Genomic DNA, 20,559 nt, shown 5'->3' with positions numbered 1-20,559 from the left:
GAAAGAAAAACGAGGGAAAATCCCAATTTGAAGACCCTGTCACACTGACCAATGACTCAAAGAATAATTTGGAGAGAATGAAATCATCACACAAATAGCAGTGGGACCAGGAGCTTGAATTTCATTGGATTTTCTAAACCCAAGGGAGCACTAGATTTACACTGAGGGGCAGATATTTTTATTATTAGTTATTTCAGAATTACACTGCCAAGGATTTATATGTCCTTGGAAATGTGGCCTTCATAAAGAATATAAAACCCATACATTTTGGCTCTGTTGCATAACTTCTTCCCATAAAATTTTGTTGTTTAAAACTTGAAGGTCTATAGTACATTTGCTTCCAGAAAGAGACTTATTTCTGGTGGCACAGTAACTCTTATTATTTAAGAGTCCCCCGTCTAGCTTCCAGAGGAACTCTGTTAAATTCTGAGTTGCAGGTGTACATCCAGGCCTTGGTTATCCCAAGCTCTATAGTTGAGTTTGAATTGAATACACTATTCATTCTCTTCATTCTTATGTCAATTCAGAATTTTACCTCAGTAGTTTCCAGAGGCAGCACAGGAAAGTAATTAACAACACTGCCTCAGGAGCCAGGCTTCCAGGGTTTGAATCCCAGCTATGCCACGTACTAGCTGTGTGACCTTGGAAGTTTCCTTAACCTCTCTGTGCCTCAATTTTCTCAGCTGTAAAATGAGGATAATGATTATTATTCATGTCATAGGATATCTAAGTGAGTTAATATAAATAAAGCCCATAGAATATCGCCTGGCACGTGATAGGCACTTGGTAAATATTAGCTATTATTCATAAGACCTTAAACTAAGACAATTTTTAAAATTAAAGTTTATTTTTAAATGTACTCTATACAACATTTTTTTAAAAAATGGGACAATACCAAAATTAAGCAAATTATAAGAATGGAACAGTATTTACTTTGTGAATTGTCTTTTATTTATGAATAAACATTGAGTCCACAAGCATTTTGGTGACTATAGACGACACAGTCAGTTAGAATTTGAAGGGCTACATAGAAAGTAGCTTTTCCATCTCATGTAGGGATTAAAATTTTAAAGAAAGGAGTTCTGTTCCCTCTAGTTGAGTCTCTAATTTATTCCCTGGGGTGCTCAATAGATAGATCAGCTTCTGAGAGGCAAGGTCACCCCAGTGGTACTTTACAAAGAGCCTCAGAAAGCTTCTCCCTCAAAGGAGGCAGAGCAAGTTCCTTGATGCCAGGTGAGAGGATGAGTTTTCAGAGGCAGCAGACCACTCCCTGCTACCCCTTTCCTCCCAGCTGGAAAAAAAAAAGTACAAGGGGCACATAACCCCACACACAGCACTGAAGTGTCAATTGATCTCTGGAGGAGTTTGATCCGTCAAGCACAATCGTTTGATCCTTCCCTTCAGAATAGGTCAGGGCAGTGTCCCCATACACAAGAGGAGAAATTACTGCAGATAAGTTGAAAGGGTCAGGAAACCCAGAATTATGATCATATCCTATATTTTGGTTTAAAAAGACCTACAAAGTTTTTTTTTTTCTTTCAGTGGGGAGATGTTTAGTTTGTTTTATTAGTGCTGTTATTGAATAGTGCTGTTAAAGAAATGCGCCTCTAAATGGGTACAGAGTTCATTTCAACAAATCTGTATTGAGCACTCTGTTAACCTAAAAATCAAAAGCCAAAATGAGAGGCAGAGAAGCATTTATTTTGGGATCAAAGAATTGCAATTCAGGGAGCACAGATTCAGGTAGAAACCCAAATAGTGTCCTGCTAGGGAGAGAAAGTCAGGAGATTTAAAGGCAAAAAAGGGATATTTGCATTACGAAGAGTGTTAATTGGGGTTGGAGGCAGAAAACTAATCTTGGCTAAACATAATTGATCGCTCAGGCTAGCTAGAGGCAGGGAAAAGTCCGTCACTGGTCACTGTCGCTAGCTGCAGGTTTCTGGCAGCATTATTTAGTTCACAAGTTCATGGTCTGCTCGATGAGGACGTGCCTAAGACCCATTTCCTTAATGGCTTCCCGGCTCCATTTTAAAGCTCTTAGACGTAAATGACTCCGTTTTGTTTCCCATTTCACAACTTAATGTGCCAGGCATTGTATCAGGCCATTGGACTTCTCTGGTGTCCTGGAGAAGCTTGTAGTCCAGAGGGGAGAGAAACATGAAACAGATCATTTTAGGACAACAGGAGAGATTTAAAATCAGGCAATTACAGCAGGTAATTCTGTTGTCCACCTCAGGTTAAAAATCCCTCTAGAGGGCCGGCCCCGTGGCTTAGCGGTTAAGTGCGCGCGCTCCGCTTCTGGCGGCCCGGGGTGGGATCCCGGGCGCGCACGGACACACTGCTTCTCTGGCCATGCTGAGGCCGTGTCCCACATACAGCAACTAGAAGGATGTGCAACTATGACATACAACCGTCTACTGGGGCTTTGGGGAAAAAAAAAAAAAGGAGGAGGATTGGCAATAGATGTTAGCTCAGAGCCGGTCTTCCTCAGCAAAAAGAGGAGGATTAGCATGGATGTTAGCTCAGGGCTGATCTTCCTCCCAAAAAAAAAAAAAAAACCCTCTAGAAAGTTATAGAGAAAGGACAGCTCGCAGAGCAGTTTTCATGTTCTCCTTGCATGCTGTGAAACAGGTGGCATTAGAGTTAATGTCTGACCAAAAAAGGGTGAACTTTATGTAAATATTACCTCAATAAATCTGAATTAAAGAAAAAGTTAATATCAGTGTTTTTCAATTAGTGAGACAGATATAAACAAGGCAAGTAACTTACATTTAATCAAGTTCAAGTCGACAGGCTGATGTGTAAAATACTTGAGAAGTCTCTAAGAGCTACCATTTTGTTAGAGCGCTGTGCAGACGAGAAGCAAACTCAAATTCTCCCCAACCTTAGGCCTTGCCCAGCCCCTGGAGAAACGCTCTTTTGGCTACAAAGGAGGCCTAACACAAAGGAGTGGATTAACACAGCACCACTCCTGGAAAAACAGCTCGAAAGACATTTCTAACCAATAGTGACTCAGACTATCATATGTTGCATACCAACTATGATTGGTTCCATGTTCCTGTCTTTTATACAGGTTGTCTAATTAAGGGTAAATAGGACATTAACAAGTATGCCTCCTCAGAACAAAGCTAGATTTTAAAAGTAAAGTAAGCAGTAATTTTTTTTTGTTTTTCTACAGAAAACATTTAAAGAAGTTATTCAATGAATACCAATGAGCAGTGCATTAAATAGCATTTGCACAGGCTTTCTTCTACCACCAGAGCCATTTTTGGTGTTTCTTCTTCAGGGGACAGATAATTAGAACTAATTGTTGTCTTTCTTTCCTGTTTGGGGGACAGATAATTAGAACTAATTGTTATTTTCCTTCCTTTCACTTTTCCTATCCAATCATTAAGTCCAATTGATTCTACCTTCCAAATATCTTCCACTTCTGTTTACTTCTCCCCATCACCACTGTCATTGTCCCAGTTCAGGTCACAAGTTGCCAGAATGTATTTTAACAGTCTCCTGAGTGATTCTTTACTTAACAAAATGATCTTTTACTTTAGAGGAGGCTATAATAAGAATGGCAAAATAATAACACTAATACTGAGTACTGCTCATTGAATGCATGTTACATACCTGTAAGTATGCTAAGCACCTTACATGCTTCGGTTCATTCAGTCCTTAGAAGAATGCTGCAAGGTAGTTATAATTACTCTCCCCATCTAACTGGGAGAAAACCGAATCTTAGAGAGGTTAAGCAACTTGTCTAAAGCTACTCAGCTAATTGTAGATCCCAGATACAAACTCCCTGTCTCCAAAACTTGTACTCTGAACCACCATGCACACTCTCTGCCATGTTTGCCAAATTTCTCCTTAAATAATAGTAAGGCTCCCTCACGGTATTAAACTATATGCATTATCCAGCATAATGCTGGGCACTTAAGCATTCAAGAAGTTTTTTTAAATGGATAGACTCAGGAACCCCTATGTACAGGGAGAAAGCTGAAGTGTTATATACTTCATTTATCCCACATTATTATGAAATGAGATTTTTTTAGGTAAACCAGTTTTCTAGCTAACTGAAATTAAACCATTTAAGGATAAATGGGATTTTTCATTTTGATAAAATCTTTCTAAAATGTATTCCATTCTTTATTACCCTAATAGTATGACAATTCTATTTTAATAATATTCTAATGACAAAGAACTATTGTTATAAGCAATAGGTGTTGTATATGCTACTTATTTGGTTATTCCTTCTTGGCTGTGGTTTTATTTACCATCTATATGCTGAGGAATCCTAAATCTTGGTCTCCAACCTGCATTGCTCTCCTCACCTTCAGATCCATGTAGATCCACACTACCACTTGACCCTGCAAATTCAAAATGCCCCAAACATCTCCAAATACACCCAGACACCCAAATCTGCGTCTCCAGAATGCTATATCTTAGTGAAAGATTCCACTATCTACCCAGTTGCCAGCCACAAACATGGGCATAATGTTTGACTCTCTTTTTCCTTCACTAATTTCCACTCAATTAACAAAAGTTCTATGGATTCTACCTTCTAAATATCTCTCAAATCCATCTACTTCTGTCTCTGTCCATTACCTTATCCTGCCATTATTATCTTTGCCTGGATTATTGTAACAACCTTCTAAAGGTGTCCCTATCTATAATTTCACTGCAATCCAATTTATTTTCCATACTACAATCACATACATACAGAAATACTACAATACACAAGAGTATATTTTTAAAACTAGAAATTTGATCATGTCACATCTCAGTTTGAAAACTTTCAATGGTTCCTCATTTCTCATGGTCTAAGGTTGTCGTGTCTGTAATATTGCTGACAAAGCTTTGGATGATCTGACCTTTTCTTGCCTTTCCATGTCTTGCCATCCCTGCTTTAACCTGTCCCTCTCACTGAGCAACACACTAGGAAACTGAACATTTTCCCTTCTACACATTGTGTATTCTCTTGCTCTAGGACTTTGCATGTGCTATTTGGGGAACCCCTTGACCCCTACATCTAGGATAGGCATCTCTCATACTGTCACAGCACCCATTTCCACTTGTAATACAGTAGTCCACTCCTTATTCTTGGTTTCAGTTACCTGCAGTCAACCATGGTCTGAAAATATGAAATAGAAAATTCCAGAAACAAACAATTCGTAAGTTTTAAATTGCATGCCTATTTGAGTAGCATGATGAAATCTTGCACAGTCCTGCCCATCCTACCCAGGACACGAATCATCCCTTTGTCCAGCATATCCATGCTCTATTTGCTACCCGCCCGTTAATCACTTAGTAGCCCTCTCAGTTATCAGATCAACTTTCCCAGGTATCGCAGTGGGATTTTACTTATTTTACTTAATAGTGGCCCCAAAGTGCAAGAGTAGTGATCCTGGCAATTCGGATATGCCAAAGAGAAGCCATAAAGAGCTTCCTTTAAGATGAGAAGATGAAAGTTCTTGACTTAATAAGAAAAAAAATTGTAAGCTGAGGTTGCTAAAATCTACAGTAACTTTTTTTTCCCCCCAAAGCCCCAGTAGCTGGTTGTAGGTCATAGCTGCACATCCCTCCAGTTGCTGTATGTGGGACGCGGCCTCAGCATGGCCGGAGAAGCGGTGCGTCAGTGCGCGCCTGGGATCCGAACCCGGGCCGCCAGCAGCAGAGCGCGCACAGCTAGCCGCTAAGCCACGGGGACGGCCCTCTACAGTGACTTTTATTACAGTATATTGTTATAATCGTTCTATTTTATTGTTAGTTATTGTTGTTAATCTCTTACTGTGCCTAATTTACAAATTAAACTTTATCATAGGTATGTATGAGTAGGAAAAAATATAGTATATATAGGATTTGGTACAATCTGAGGTTTCAGGTGTCTGCTGGGGGTCTTGGAACGTATCCCCTGAGGATAAGGGGGGACTACCGGGGAGACTACTGTACGATGTTTAAGTACCTATTTGTTTCTCTGTATCATCTTCTCTCCCCTCTTCCCTCAAGGCTGTTGGGTCTGGAGGATGGAACTCATGCCCCTCTGTTCACCCTGTATCACTAGTGCCTAACTCTGTGTCTGGAGCATAAGCACCAACATATTGTAATAATTTTTAAATTTTAGAATACTTTTAGATTTACAGAAAAGTTACAAAGATAGTACAGAGAGTTCCCTTATACAGTACCCAGTTTCCTTTATTGTTAACATCTTACCTTAATATGACACTTTTGTCCCAACTAATGGACCAATATCGATACCTAATTATTAACTAAAATCAATGCTTATTCACATTTCCTTAGTTTTTACCTAATGTCCTTTTTCTGTTCCAGGATCCCACCCAGGATACCACATTACATTTAGTAGTCGTGTCTTCTTAGGCACCTCTTAGCTGTGACAGTTTCTCAGACTTTCTTTGTTTTTGATGATCTTGAGAATTTTCTCTAGTCTGTTTCTTCCCAACTCATTCCAACTTGTTGCTTTGTAAGCAGTTTCTGCTGTCTTCCTTGTCGAAAGGAAGACCAATAACCTGATGTTGTAGACTTTGTGAAAGCAAATTGTAAACTGAGAAGTGCTAGACAAATATAAAATCTTCCTGTTTAGTTCACAGTGCCAAAAAAAAGCAAACAAACAGGGCCAGGGGCATATCATTCATTTGTTTGGAGTACTTGGCTCTTAAACAGCTATTTTTTAGCTTAAAGACATACCAGTTGCTCCTAGTTATTTTTGTGTTGTATTTCTGGAAGGTTGAGGCTGCCACATTTAAAACCATCAGATATCTGGAAGTCAGGGTAGTTAATTTTATGGTTCTTTTTTTTTTTTTTTTTTTTTACAAATACTGTTCTTCTAGATATAGGAACAATACCCAAAATAGAGAAAAAGCTCACTATTAAAGAGCTCACTTGTGAAACTAATAATTCCTCCAGCAAGTGGCTTAAAATGAAAGACTAATTGTATAATTATAAAGTAAAAGGCTTTAGCTATAGTCTCCATCCATTGAATTGTGTTGCTATGTGGGCTGTTCGATTGATAATGTTCTGTGTACATAGCATGTTGTCTGCTTACAAGGTAAGCAGAAATTCTGGGTTTGGGATTTCCAGCCCCCTTAATAGTAAATATATCTCATTTCTTCCCACAGCTTATACTTACTTTGACAAAGGCAAATTTGGAAGCAATTACTTGAGAACAGTTTGGATAACATCTGGGTAATCAAAACGGACACAATGAAGCACTTCCTGAGGTAAGTGTTTATGGTTCTCTGGATAAGCCCTCTAAAATGGAAAAAACTTCCTTGCCAATTAGGACAATATTTCTGTTCACCATTTGTGATTTTGTAACCAGGTCTTTTGAGATTGCATAAAATAGCGCTGTGTTTTGGCTAAGAATAACTTGGTCATGAGGTTCCTCTGCTAACTCCATATGCCTATTGATGCTAAGAGAGAGCTCTTAGAAGTGGTAGATTACAAAACATTACAAGAGAGCATGGGACAGGGGGTACTTTAGATGACCTTCACGCCATGTGTCTCTAAAGAATGGTGTGCTGCTGACCTAGAGGTTGAGGTTTGAGGAATTAGTAGTCAAGGAATCAATATAATTTGTGTAAAATCCTTTTCCTGAGATAAGTAATTTTAAATATTCCTTAATTTAGACTTTGGTTGGCTGGCCAATCCACACAGGCATTTTAAAGTGTTCTTTTTTGGTAAAAAATACATCTTCTAAGTCTTGCTTTTCCTGCCTCGGTGATGCCTCTGAAATCCGCATTAATTGTTGATTCCCTGAAGTTTGTACTGTATGGAGTACTGTATACGTTGGTGTGTTAGGGAGTGATCTTGCTTTGTTTCAAAAGTCATAGGCTGGACCTATAGTTATAATTATTTTCAAGAATGTTGACTGCCATTCACAATTCTATTAATGAAATTCTTTGAGAAATTTTACATCATATTAAAATACAACAAAATAAAGTTAGTCTGGTCCTGAAAGTTAGAAAATAAAACACACTTTCCAGAATATTGACTCTCTTTTCCTCAAGATGGTGGCCTACCTCTATTACACATTCTCGCCCTTTGCTCTGGCTGTTTTCTCTACGCAAATGATTAGTGGGCTTCTTTGAGGAAATAATTTAATTCTTTCAGTGGCTGCCTGAAGATTTTCTCTTCCCCACTGGTTTTGGTTGCATCATTGTTTCTGGAGCACCTAGATCAGTTTGTATGGGATTCACTGTTTTGGTGCAGCTGCTGGATCTTAGAACTGTGAAAAGGTATCAGGAGGTCACTATTACACCGTTTACAGGCATTAGCATTTATTTTATTTATAGAATGCTCTTCAGTCTGTTTATCTCAGCTTGTGTAAAAGGGTAGTATTTGAAAAATCACTAGGACATTTGCCAGCAAAGTATTTGATCTGATACATTTTTTGGTTGCCATGGTAATTAACCCATCTGTTTACACATTCATGGAAAATTGGTATTTGTGAATCCCTCCTGAATGTAAACGTGGTGTCTTAGCTGTAGAATCATGTGAACAGAACGCTTTAGTGTTAGATGAAGCTTAGAAGTCAGGAGCTCCCTTTGTAAAAGGGGAGATGTCTGTGATGACATTTGTGCCAACCCTTGTACTACTGGATTTCTTCTTCACTGTCTCATTTGTTTTAGAAAAACTTGAGCAGCCTCAAAACCAGCCATTTTAGGAGAAATAGTAGCATTTGTTTCTGTTTTTTGCTAAATTGAATAGGTGCAACAGTGTGTTTAGTAGAGATTATAATATTTTAAAATTAATTTGTACTTGATGATTTAAAACAGGGAAAATCTACCACTGTAATTTCACACAGACTAGCTCCAAGGATAATGGAACTTACATACCCCTATCAGTTATGCGTTCTGATACAAATTTTTCTCTTTTAACTTGGCACATATATTTCATAAATATTACTTGACATTGATTATGTATGTGAAACTGAAGCTAGATAATAGACTATACATTAAGAAAGAAACTTGAGGATTTTCATTGAACATTGATTCTGAAATAATAAAAGGAAACTTGATATTGCCTCTCCTTAGTTGATTATTGCTTTTGGCTTTGTTTTTTGGTTTTGGTTTTTAATGCTTTTTGTTGTTATAATGTGTGCGTATTCATTAAATGTTTATGGAATTTGGAAGGATAAGAGGGCAAGGAGTAATAATCCTGCATTACAAGCTCTGTCAGGTAAGTTAGACTGCCTTTTATTCCCTGTAATCCATCCCCATAGATGTTGGACAGTTTGGGCAATCTTTTTATTTGAACCAAAGAGAAGGTTATGTAAACATAGCCTGAATAAATCAAGTGTTAATTCCTAAGCTCAGCAAATATATTATGCAGAATAAGGGGTTGACTTTCACTGAGATGAATTCAGCATTATTTAAAAGCCCACAGAGTGATTAATTTGTTAATTTCTGAGTTGCTCTAGAATGAAATGCTCCATGTACAGCCCTAGAAAAAATGAAGTTAACTTAAAGAAACCAAGTAGTGGGAAAGAAAGGATTTTAATCCACACTTAAGATACATGGTACCCACACTCTGCTCTCTCCAGCTCACTGCTACCATCAGATATATTAATGGTGTAACTACTTAGAGCATAAAGGAGTGGAGAAATATTTGATGCTTGTTAAAAAAAAATTATATGAAATATGAGAAATAAATGCTACAGGATTAGTACACCTGGCTGAAGGGTACGTTTTAAAACGAGGTAGATATGGGATATTGGGTAAGTACCCCATTGTTACCCAATATGAGTTGAGCCAAGGTCTGCATTAAAAGAAAACGACAATTTAAATGGAGAAGAAAGTGTGTCTATGTGTGATCAGAAAAAGAAGGGGCACTTTTTATGCCCCAAATAGAACTGAAGCTTAGGATTTAGTTTGCATAATATATTTTATTAATTTTAATTCAATTGATGTATATAATAGAGAGGGCCTAAGACTTGTACTGAAGATATTTTCCCTTGCTAGGATTTAGTTATTGAGATTTTTTAAAGTCATCAGAACATTATTAATTCTGAGACTTTCTAATACAGAGAACCTTTTAAGTTACTCCATATAAATAATTGCTTCCAGTTATTCCAGCCTCCGGATCTCCGTTTCTTGACCATGGACTTCACTGCATATTTCCCTTTCTTGGGCGGAAGAAAGGAAAGGAGAGCACGTGCCAAACTCAGACCTCCATGGGAGGAACTTTGAACAATACAGCAGACTTGTACCCAAGTCCTGGCTGTGAAGAGTTGAGGAAAAAAAGTATTTTACTACTGTAATTAGGTAAATAAAGGCTTCCAATTAGCAAAAATATCTCTAAATTGGGTTTTGTAAGTCAATCACACTTGATTAGTCTCTTGGCTCACTGATTTGTTTAGTAAGCATTTACTGCTCACAATTCTAGTACTATCCCACATTTTTAATTATTATTTTCTATTAATGACAATTGTAATAAAGTAGGAATTCATATCCCATTTTATAGCGCAGGGCAAGAAGGCTTAGCAAAGTGAAATAACTCACCCAAGCGCACACAGATATTTGAATGCAGGCCTGTCTGACTTCGAAGCTGTTTCTCATCATTTCTGCATCGCATATCCCCCTCACTGTGTCCCTACTGTGAGGTGTTGTGGGTGATACCAAAGTGAATAGGAGGTGGTAACATACCACCTGGTAAGATGAGGCACACACATACAAAACTAAGATATAGGAGGGAATGTGATCAGTGACATGCTACAGGCATTTTGTGGTATCCAGGGAAGGCTTCACTGAGATGATGTTGAGAGAAAGGGAGGACTAGGATGTTAATATTTTTAAGTAAGGATAGAGGGTGTGGGAGGTGGCAAAGATGCTGTGAACAAAGCCTAAGAAACTATGACCAACTGCCACAAGCAGCAGGAGGTCCAGGTTTGTTGGCTGTAGACCCTGTTTGGGGTGAGTAGAAGATAAGTTACAAAGATAAAGTGGGGGGCAGTGCTTGGACACCTTTGCAAGCAAGCATGGCATAAAACAGCCCAGAAGCATGGTAATTTTCACCCAGACCTAAAGTGGACTTTAAAGAGAAGGGAGAGCCAGATGAAAAATCTTTTCCCCTTGCAACACATGTCTAGCCTTCCCTTAGAGCCAGAAATCTAGTCTATTCCCTTCACTTTAGAAATGAGAAGGCAGAGAGTCAGAGAAGCAAAGTACCTTGTCCAAAGTCATACAGTTCATAGTGGCAAAATGGGACTAGACTTGAAGTCAGACTTCCAGATACTGCCCTTTTTAGTCAGGCAGTATTTCCATTCAGCACCAACCAATAATTTCCACTGCTTTTGAAGGGCAGAAGGTACAGGGTCATGTAGTTGTTCCAGAATTTGATTAGCATTGCTTGAGACATTGACTGAGCTTATGAGATGTAGTAGCTAAGTCCTGAAAAGGGGAAGGTTCATGGCCTGCATGTCCAAATACCTCTCCCACTGTAGAATGGTACTTTTAGCCGTAGTTTTCTCTTTTATGAGACACACACACGTACATATATCATGTATGTATATATATACGTAAATATACATATATACACACATACATATCTATGTGTGTATATATAAACACACTATGTATACAACACGCACGCACACATACACATATATTTACATATACATGTATTTTAAATTAGCTTGTTCCCTACATTAAAACAAACAAACACTGTTTCCACACCCTTGTTGAAATATGTTAACCTGAATAGTTTTCTAGGCGATTTCCTGTCAGTGACCTCACCACAGCCTGCCTGTCGCCATTAAGCTGCCATCAGAGATTCTTTTAGGCTCCATCATCAGCATCCCAGCTCTCCTGCCACTTTAATTCCCTCAGCTTTCCAGCACCAACTCTTCGGCTACTTCACTGTTCATCCAGCCCCTCCTACAGAGCGTGAGCAAGACAAATGAAAGCCATGGACACTCAATAAATGTTGATTTGAATTTCATTCATCTAACTATTGTTTTTTTCACTTTTGTTCTGAAGTGAGTGAGGCATGCTGATTTTTATACATTGTTCTGGCCCTCTTTGTTAGGATAATCAAGATTTGGCTTTACTGTCCAATCTCAGAGGGAGGAACTTTCTGTCCTCTGCCTCTCTAACAGTCTGGGCAGTATTTTTGTATAGAATTAGCTCACTGTTTTTCTACTTTTTGTTTTTTGTTGTCATTTTCCTTACTAGAGTATAAGTTCCTTGTGGACACGGATGGCAGGTGGTTTGCAGTGAAATTAAGTTCTTGACTCATAGTCACATTTTCCCTCTGCACTAATCCACACTCTTTTTCCTTCTGTACTATGTGGCCAGTCTTCTCATTTTGTGTTAGTTCAGTTCATTGAAAGAATGACTAAAGTACCTTTCAATGATCATTTTTAATTTTTTCCTCAATTCATTTCAAATCTCTTTCCTTCAACTACTCCAGGTCTTTAACTCAACAGAAATTAATTTATTCATAATACTGAGAATATCCTCGAAACTACTCCTAGTGGTTTTTATACATTTAAAAAAAATTATGGTATGTAGTAAATCTATAATAGTAACAGGCCCACTCCTTATCCCCTATAGAAGATTTTGAGGCCTGTTATGAATGATGACTTTCTTTTATTTATAGATTTATTTAATTTTGGTTCTTTTAAAAATATTTTTATTTACAATAAAAGTTTATATTTGAGATTACATTTAAGTACTTTTTAAATGTCAAAGTATAATGTGTTTGCCGTTTCCCTTATAAGTCAATAAAATTATTATCCAAATAGCAAAAAAGATCTTTAAAAATAAACCTTGTAAAATGTATGTATTTAAGCATAAAATTTTGAACTGAATAGTGATGTTATTAATAAATTAAGATAAACCTGTGCCTCCTTTTCTTAGAAAGGAAAAGGATAAACCATTAATTTATTTATTATTTTAGTTATCCCACAGTCAACTATTGCTGTCTAAGCCCTCAGATGAAATTTCCCTGGAATATAAAAACAGTGACCTTTGCTATAGCGATAGAATTTGGAATAATATCAATCTATGCTAGATTTATACCCACCACTTTTCAAAAAAAGTGTGATTTCTTCAGATAAAGAATGATGGAAAAGACATGGGGCCCCACATTGCCTGGGCACTGAACACTGCCTCACCACTGCTCAAAGGAGGGAAAATACTCTTGTTTTTCTATAGGCCCACAAATGGTTTCTTTGTATGATTTCACATTTCCAGTTCATATATCAAGTCCTTTGCAGTCTCTCTTCCTAGTAGGAAGCTCGTTATAGAAGGGTCTCATTTACTAGACCAGATACCTGTTGACAAGTTAATTTCCAATTGATGGCCAGTGCCCTTAATTAGGAACTTCAATAGAGCAACTAAAATTTTTTAAAATGTCATTTTAGAAAGTGCGTGAAAGACTGGAAATATTGAGCAGTTTGCTGTTCTGTATGGCCATTTAGATGAAAAGTGTTTCGTTTAGCAAACTGTGGTTTGAACCAAGAACTGTGATTATTTTGTATGTATCCTTCCTCACCAATAGTGTACTTCTTATTTATTACAGGATTTCTTCAAGCAAGAATTAACTTTCATTAGCAAATTCATTGAGACTGTTCAAAATAAGCCACTTTTCTCTTATTATTCCAAAAGAAGACGTCAGAGTCACAAATTTAAGATGATGGAGTAGTGTGGCACCACAGGTACCCACACCCCCTCACCCCACAGGCAAGAGGCTACCTGGTTCTAGGTGCATCTCCTGTTTCAGAGGCCCCATCCATGCTGAATAGATTCCTCTAACACAGCACCATGAGACAGGAGCTCGCTTTTATTTGGTAGCAGAGATATGATCCATTTTGAATAATTTACATTGAGTGGCTATTCTGATTCAAGCTAGAGAATGAATGTTAAATAATGAAAGTGATCATAATTGCCTTATGGAAGAACACTGCTGTGAACTCAGCCATAAACTTCACTGTGCAGCATATTAATAAATGGCAGTAACACGAAGTATTGGCTATAGAACATGTGTAAGTAGCTCTCATTATTGAATCAGATTCTCCCAGTGCTTCAGCAAGGCATTCATCCTAGGAAGCTACAGTAACTCCTTTTGGAACACTATCAAAAAGCTGTGATTAAAAAACCAGAAACAAACACAAAAACTGCTGTCTATGCATGTAGTTATTAAAAATAGGAGATGGTGATCAGTATTTTCTCCTTGTAGTCTTGAGAATTTGATTGTTGTTCCTACAAAATGTAGCAGATCTTTTCAGTAGTGAGTTGAGAATCTTCCATCAGAACTAAGAAAACTGTCTAGTGTTCTGAAGAAAAAAAAGCAAAATATTCCCTGCATTAAAACTAAGCTTGTTGGCTTGATGATTCAGGCCAGGAGAAAAAAACAAGCAGAGCTATAAACCCCCTGAACATAGGGTTCAGATGGTGGAGAGGGTGTGGCTGTAATTCTTATTCTAAGAGTAGGAACAGAAGGATGGGATTAAAGTAAAGCAAATGGGATCTGCCTCATGGGTACATTTGAGATGCCTCCACTCAAGGCATGCCATCAGAAACATAAGGAGATAAAGGAAATTAAAAGGAGGAAAGGTATATGATCCAAAAGTCCTTAAACTCAGGTAAGAAACAGGCAGAACTTTCCTTCCTCCCTCCCTCCCTCCCGCTCGCCCGCCCACCCTTCCTTCCTTCCTTCCTTCCTTCCTTCCTTCCTTCCTTCCTTCCTTCCTTCCTTCCTTCCTTCCTTCCTGTCTTTCTTTTTTCCTAAACCAACCACTGATTAGCTTAAGAGCTTCTAAAGATCCATTCCTTAATTTCTTCCTTTTCAGGGTAAACATGCCAAACCAATTTAACATTCTCCCAAAATATTTAGTCATGTTTATTGTTCTCCTCTGGACCTTCAGCAGTTTTTCCATAACCTTTACAATTTGGAGACCTAAAAGGGTCCAAAAATTTAAGAAGTGAGCTTCTGGCAGCACTTGATGGTGAAGAACAGCCATCCTGAGATGCTCAAATGGAGGTTTTGCTGATCTGGTCCTTTCATGAGGAAGCAAGTTGGGTATTATTTCTGTCATCAGAATAAGGCTTCCAAAGTAAGAGGTAGCACTGGTGTTTCCATATCTGACCATGCCTTAGGTTTATGATCTAAACACAAAATAAATTGTCTGTCAGAACATTGTTTGATCTGATGATCTGGCTTAAAAAAATATAGTACCTAACATAGCAAGAAAATATAGGGCCTAGCATAGCAAGTTGACCTTCTAATGAAATATTTGTGGGTACATTGACCCATTAGAAAAACAAGGGAAAAATATATATATGCTTGATAATAAATAGCATTATCAGGATACCGGCCCAGAAATTATGAAAGTGTAAGGACGCAGTGTATAAATTTCAATTCAGAATTGAAATGGGCATTTCTCTTTCTCGATTTGTGATATTGTTTATGTGATTATGTGAGAGGGATGTGATACACCTCACAGAGTGGTGAGCCCTAAGAAATGATGTATCCTCTCTAAGCCCTCACTGTGGATTTCTACTGGGTTTCCCTGTCTTTGACAGTGTGAACATCCTCAGGGGAAATGAAAAAAAGAAAAGATAAAAGCAAATAGAGCATGATGTCTTTTCTCACCTCTTATGTAAGACTGTCTTGATGCAAAACAGTTCCCCAGGCATTTTCTCCTCCTATGCAAGGAGGCCAGTGGGAGAAATTACAGATGGGCTATAAGTCAGTCTCCATCTGGACACTTCCTGCCACCTAGGATGACACCTCTAGGTCTCAAGCCACATCTTTGTATAGATCTGCTGGAGAAGTTGCATGGGGAAAATTTCTGTGGTTTGATTTCAGCTATAATATGTTTTGGTGGCTTGTACCCTAAGTAAGGTGAATACAAAGATACTCTTTAAACAATAATGGGAACCCTTTTCTCTAGGAAGATTTAGTACCACAAGAACCTGATTATCATGGAGTCCTGAGGCACAGACTTAAAAGAGGCTTCATTTGAGGAGCTGGCCCACATGCTAGGCAAACGTTACTGGAAATTGCACATAGGAACCATAAGGACACATATCATGGAAAGCCTTTATCCTTGACTTAGTAATAGGAACAATGCCAACAAGTAATTAATATCATTACGATTTGGGCAGTCAACAAAGATACTGCTCAATCTTTTTGGGGGCATAGCTATCCAATAATTGGAAAAATGGAAACCGTTTTCCAAGAGAGCAAGTTGAGGTTTTATAAAATTTCTCTCTCATGTAATTAAAATATTCCACTAATTTTATTTTTAGGGTCACTTTTTTTTTTTGAAAACTGGTAACCTAACTCCTAATAGATCTTAGAACATATTTGACTAAAACAGTTGAATTTCAGACTTTACAACATAGTAAATCCATTTTTTGTCTTTCAGCAGAATCTGACTTCACATAGAAATTTTGTATGCACTTTTGTAATGGCTTTTGGTGATCATTTTATGCATTTTAATTGTTAAAACTTTTCTTTAATAAAGTAATATATACTTATTATAGAAAAAAATGAAAATATACTTAACCAAAAAAGAAAATAAAAATTACTCATAATTCTATTACCCAAAAATACCACTGTTAACATTTTTGTGATGTATCCTGCCAGTATTTTTCTCCTTGTTCATATATCACCATTACATTTTTTCATTTTATTTTTTAAAGAAAAAGTTGATCATTCCATACCCATTTCCTTCTAACTTTTTCCTATTTGATAAGAATATTTTGGACATTTTCTCATGTTATTAGATATTCTAGAACATAATTTTACTGCCTACAAAGGATTCCATTGTGTTATCTTAGCATAGCAGTTTGGTTGCTCATACTGTTTCCTCCATTCCCTTTGCATTTATATGATATAGACCCCATGCCATTGTGCAAGTTAGCTTGTTGGAATTTTTATTTTTAACACAGGCTGTTCAGGATATTGGAGCCAGAGCAATTTGAGCAAAGGAACACAATTGAGGTGTTGGTTCATATTCAGGGATGGATCGCGTCACTGAGGCTGTTAGATGACTACTCTCATTCATCTGAATGGCCCTGGATCCCCTTATGTTGGCACTGGAGGGAACTAGTGGACAATGGAGAAAAAGAAACATCTTTTAGAAATGACATTAATAGGAAGTAATATAAATAATTCTGCCTCCTTGGAATGCAGAGTATCAAGAGAAGATGGGTTGAATATAAGTTCCTGGATGATAAGTCCTCTTTACCTTTATAGCTCGAGTCATTTTGAGACTCTGAACAGTACCGTGAAGTGGTAGACACTCACATATTAAAAATTAAAAGTTAGCATAAAACACAAATTCTCATGTGCCAGAGACGTTGTGAATAAGTGCATGACTGATGACAATATACTTCATAGCTTGTTGAGGTATTATTGGAGCGAGATAGGGTGTGCAATAAAGAAAACTTTATTTCCAAGAGCCAAGAACAAACTTGTCAAGAGGTAGAGTTTGGGGAAGGTTTAAATCAGAGAATGTTGGAGAACCAAAGGTCAGCATGCTTGTTCAGTGAACTGAGGAGGAGGCCTCTAGCAAATCCAAGAAGTGTTGAAATTGGTCAGCAGAGAAGACAGGTGGCCACACAACCAAGTCCTCAAGGAGGATAACAGTGCCTAAGAGAAAGCAGAGGGAAGGAGGAAAGAATGGGAGCAAGGGAAGAAATAAACTAGTGGCCCAAGGAAAGGTGCTAAGGAGGGGCTGGAAATGAACCAGGGTGAGCTAAGAGGCTGTCCACAGAGGCAGAAGACAAGAGTTGCCATAGCACGTTCTTTCCCCATGTCTAAGGGAGAGACAACTTCTAAAATACAAGGATTCTCTTTTCAAGATGCTGATTTATTTTCAAAATGTTTTTAGGTGGAGGTAGGAAAACAAAGGATTCCCATACTTTACCCTCAGTTTGTTGGAATATCAAATTTACTAGGGTATTCTGGAGTTGCTTGCAGTCATAGCAAGTGTGTCCTCACAGACCTTGGTCTTCCCTCTCAATGATGGGTTTTGCAGCTACCTCAAATAAAGTAACATGGGATTAGAAAAATGAAATATGCTTGTAAACCCAGGAGTCTAATGGTCACTTTTCTTGTGGGCTTCTTTTCTTGCTGGTGGTGGCTGCTTTCTATTCCCTTCCAGAGTTCTATTGGGAGGGTGCTGTCTTTTGTTTTTGACAGAATGTTGATCCAAGTGTGCCTGTATTTTTACTGCAAATTTTTGTGGCGCTGCCTGAAATTTGTAATGAGGAAGCTGACTGGAAGATGTGAACTGCAACGGATCTGTTACAGTACCAAGCCTGGAGCTTCTAGAACCATGAAAATTGGTAAGCATGAAACAAAGAAGTCAGCAAAATGTAGGCTTGCTGGGATTAAGGATACAGTGTTATATTTCACTACAGTAATTTTAAACCACTCGTAAAGGATAATTTTTGAATGACTTTTTTAATTATCTCTTTTACAGAAACATCACTGAGGGATTCAAAAAGTAAGGTAAGTAAAGTCATTTCTATATTTTTCAGCAACTTTTCACTTGGAGGCTTGCCCCCATCATCAAAAGTAAAAATTTTAAGAAATATACCACTGGCTGTGCAAACTGAGAAGAAAAGTGTTTGCCCATCACAAACCACTGTACTTTTGACATGACAGCAGCCACTGTACATGAATTTCTAGGCAGATTTATGAACCACTTATTACTTCGTTGTTGAATTAATATTTTTTTATACCTCTTCCCAAATCATAAAATAAATATTCCTTGAAAATAAGAACATTGTTAACTCTCTGGTTCTTCCTTCAATATCCAAATCATTTAACTTTATATTCAAGATTTTCCATACTATGATGGTTGCTTAGTTCAGCAGATTGAATCATGAAGAGAGATACCGTTTGTCTAATGTATCTGGAAAAAAAAGAAAAGAAAAAAAAGATTTTCCAAGAAAACTAAAGAAGCCACAATGCTAGCTTTTATAGCACATAGTTAAGCATCCACATAAGAAAGAAAACCTGGGGGCCGGCCCGGTGGCACAGCCATTAAGTGCGCCTGCTCCGCTTCTGAGGCCCCAGGTTCCCCGGTTCAGATCCCAGGCACGCACTGACGCACCCGCTTGTCAAGCCATGCTGTGGCGGCGTCCTATATAAAGTGGAGGAAGATGGGCATGGATGTTTGCACAGGGCCAATCTTCCTCAGCAAAAAAAGAGGAGGATTGGCATCGGATGTTAGCTCAGGGCTGATCTTCCTCATAAAAAAAAAAAAAGAAACAAAATCTGTTTTCTTTTTCAAGAGTCTTCATAATTCTATATTATTATTTTATTTTAGCATCCTTAAGACTATATCCCCTAAGTACTTCACTCTTCAGTCATAAACGTGTTGCCCATTAACAATGGAAACCATATTGGGTGCAAAAAGGAAAATATTTCAATATAAGTAGCTTGAAACAGATGGAAGTGGTTAAAAACATCATATGGATTTCTGTTTTATGTTAATTACCTTAATCAGGAAAATTGCACTAACCCCATTGTAAAAATGTCAAATTTACTAGAATTCAAAAACTAAATCAATTTTTGCTTTTACTTTAGTTTAGTAGCTTCATATAGAAGCTTTAACCAAATACTTGAAGCCCCAGTCTAAAGAGACCCTGCTTAAGCCACTGGTGTTCATGACAAAGGAACTGACTGAAAAATGTTTTCCAGCTGTTGCAGACTTCAGTGAGCGTTCACCCTGATGCTATTGAAAAAACTATAGACGACATCATGGAACTGAAAAAAATTAACCCCGACATAAATCCACAGTAAGAATTTGTTTATTTTGTTGAAAATATAGAACACAAGTCACATGGCCACATATTTAAGTGGTTCTGTAGCACTCATTTGAGTGTGCTCTCGATCTCTCTCTCTTTCATTCTCTCTTTCCCTCTCTCCATCTCCCCCCTCTCCCCCAAAACAATCGTCTGCCTTATTTTGATTTTCAGTTGAAGAATAAAGAGAAAAGGTGCCTTTTTCATGTTTGTAAAGGGCAGCAACTTTGTACTTCTGCTGTGATTTATGCATATGCTTCTGAGATGCAATGAATGTGAGACATTTGATGGATGCCCCTGATATCAGAAGATGAAATAAAGGGAACCCATTCATCAACAATCGCTCTATGTGATGCCTATGTTTTACATTAACAGTAAATGTTCAAATTGTAAATGTGCTTGAGCTGATTCTGCTCCATCAAGAATATTCCTTCAGTTCATGACAGGCTGATAATCTTGGAGACAGTTCCTACCTGCTTGTCAAGAAGACAGGCGTGTGTGGGAGCGAGAGATGGTTTTTATATGAAGACTTTAGAACTTTGTAATTGAGTTATCTCATCTTGGAAGTATTAAAATGCATTTGGCAACGTGCCTGTCATTTAAAATTAGCTTTATATTTTCCATTGAGTACAGGAACTTTTCAGTAAAATTTTGGGCTAAGGATGTTGGATAGAATAAATTCTGCACGTGGATATATTTAGCGACGGTTTAGGTAGGTAGCAATCAAACTGTCTTTTGGATGTGCATACTCGAGAACTTCGAATGTCATCGCTGAGAAAGACTT

The 20,559-nt window shown here is 37.8% G+C and overlaps 1 protein-coding gene and 1 non-coding gene across 3 annotated transcripts in view; both read left to right on the top strand.

Annotated features, from left to right (window-relative positions):
• The window catches only part of ELMOD1 (ELMO domain containing 1), a 65,999-nt gene that overhangs the window by 17,535 nt on the left and 27,905 nt on the right, over positions 1-20,559 (top strand). The window contains exons 2-6 of one of the 2 annotated variants that reach the window (XM_058545295.1): positions 7,125-7,226; positions 13,531-13,666; positions 18,125-18,308; positions 18,446-18,474; positions 19,672-19,769. In XM_058545295.1, the coding sequence (XP_058401278.1) occupies positions 18,164-18,308; positions 18,446-18,474; positions 19,672-19,769 (272 nt within the window). In that variant the 5' untranslated portion in view covers positions 7,125-7,226; positions 13,531-13,666; positions 18,125-18,163. Of the gene's footprint in view, positions 1-7,124; positions 7,227-13,530; positions 13,667-13,698; positions 13,994-18,124; positions 18,309-18,445; positions 18,475-19,671; positions 19,770-20,559 lie in introns of those variants that run through there. The other variant, XM_058545294.1, reaches the window with a different exon arrangement.
• LOC131409202 (small nucleolar RNA SNORD77) lies at positions 18,815-18,882 on the top strand. Its single transcript, XR_009220881.1, has one exon. It is a non-coding gene; the product is annotated as a small nucleolar RNA SNORD77 (small nucleolar RNA).

Source organism: Diceros bicornis, chromosome 7 (assembly GCF_020826845.1).
Source record: "Diceros bicornis minor isolate mBicDic1 chromosome 7, mDicBic1.mat.cur, whole genome shotgun sequence".
NCBI lineage: Eukaryota > Metazoa > Chordata > Mammalia > Perissodactyla > Rhinocerotidae > Diceros > Diceros bicornis.
Note: the sequence above shows the minus strand (reverse complement) of the source record. Positions and strands in the feature narration are given on the sequence as shown.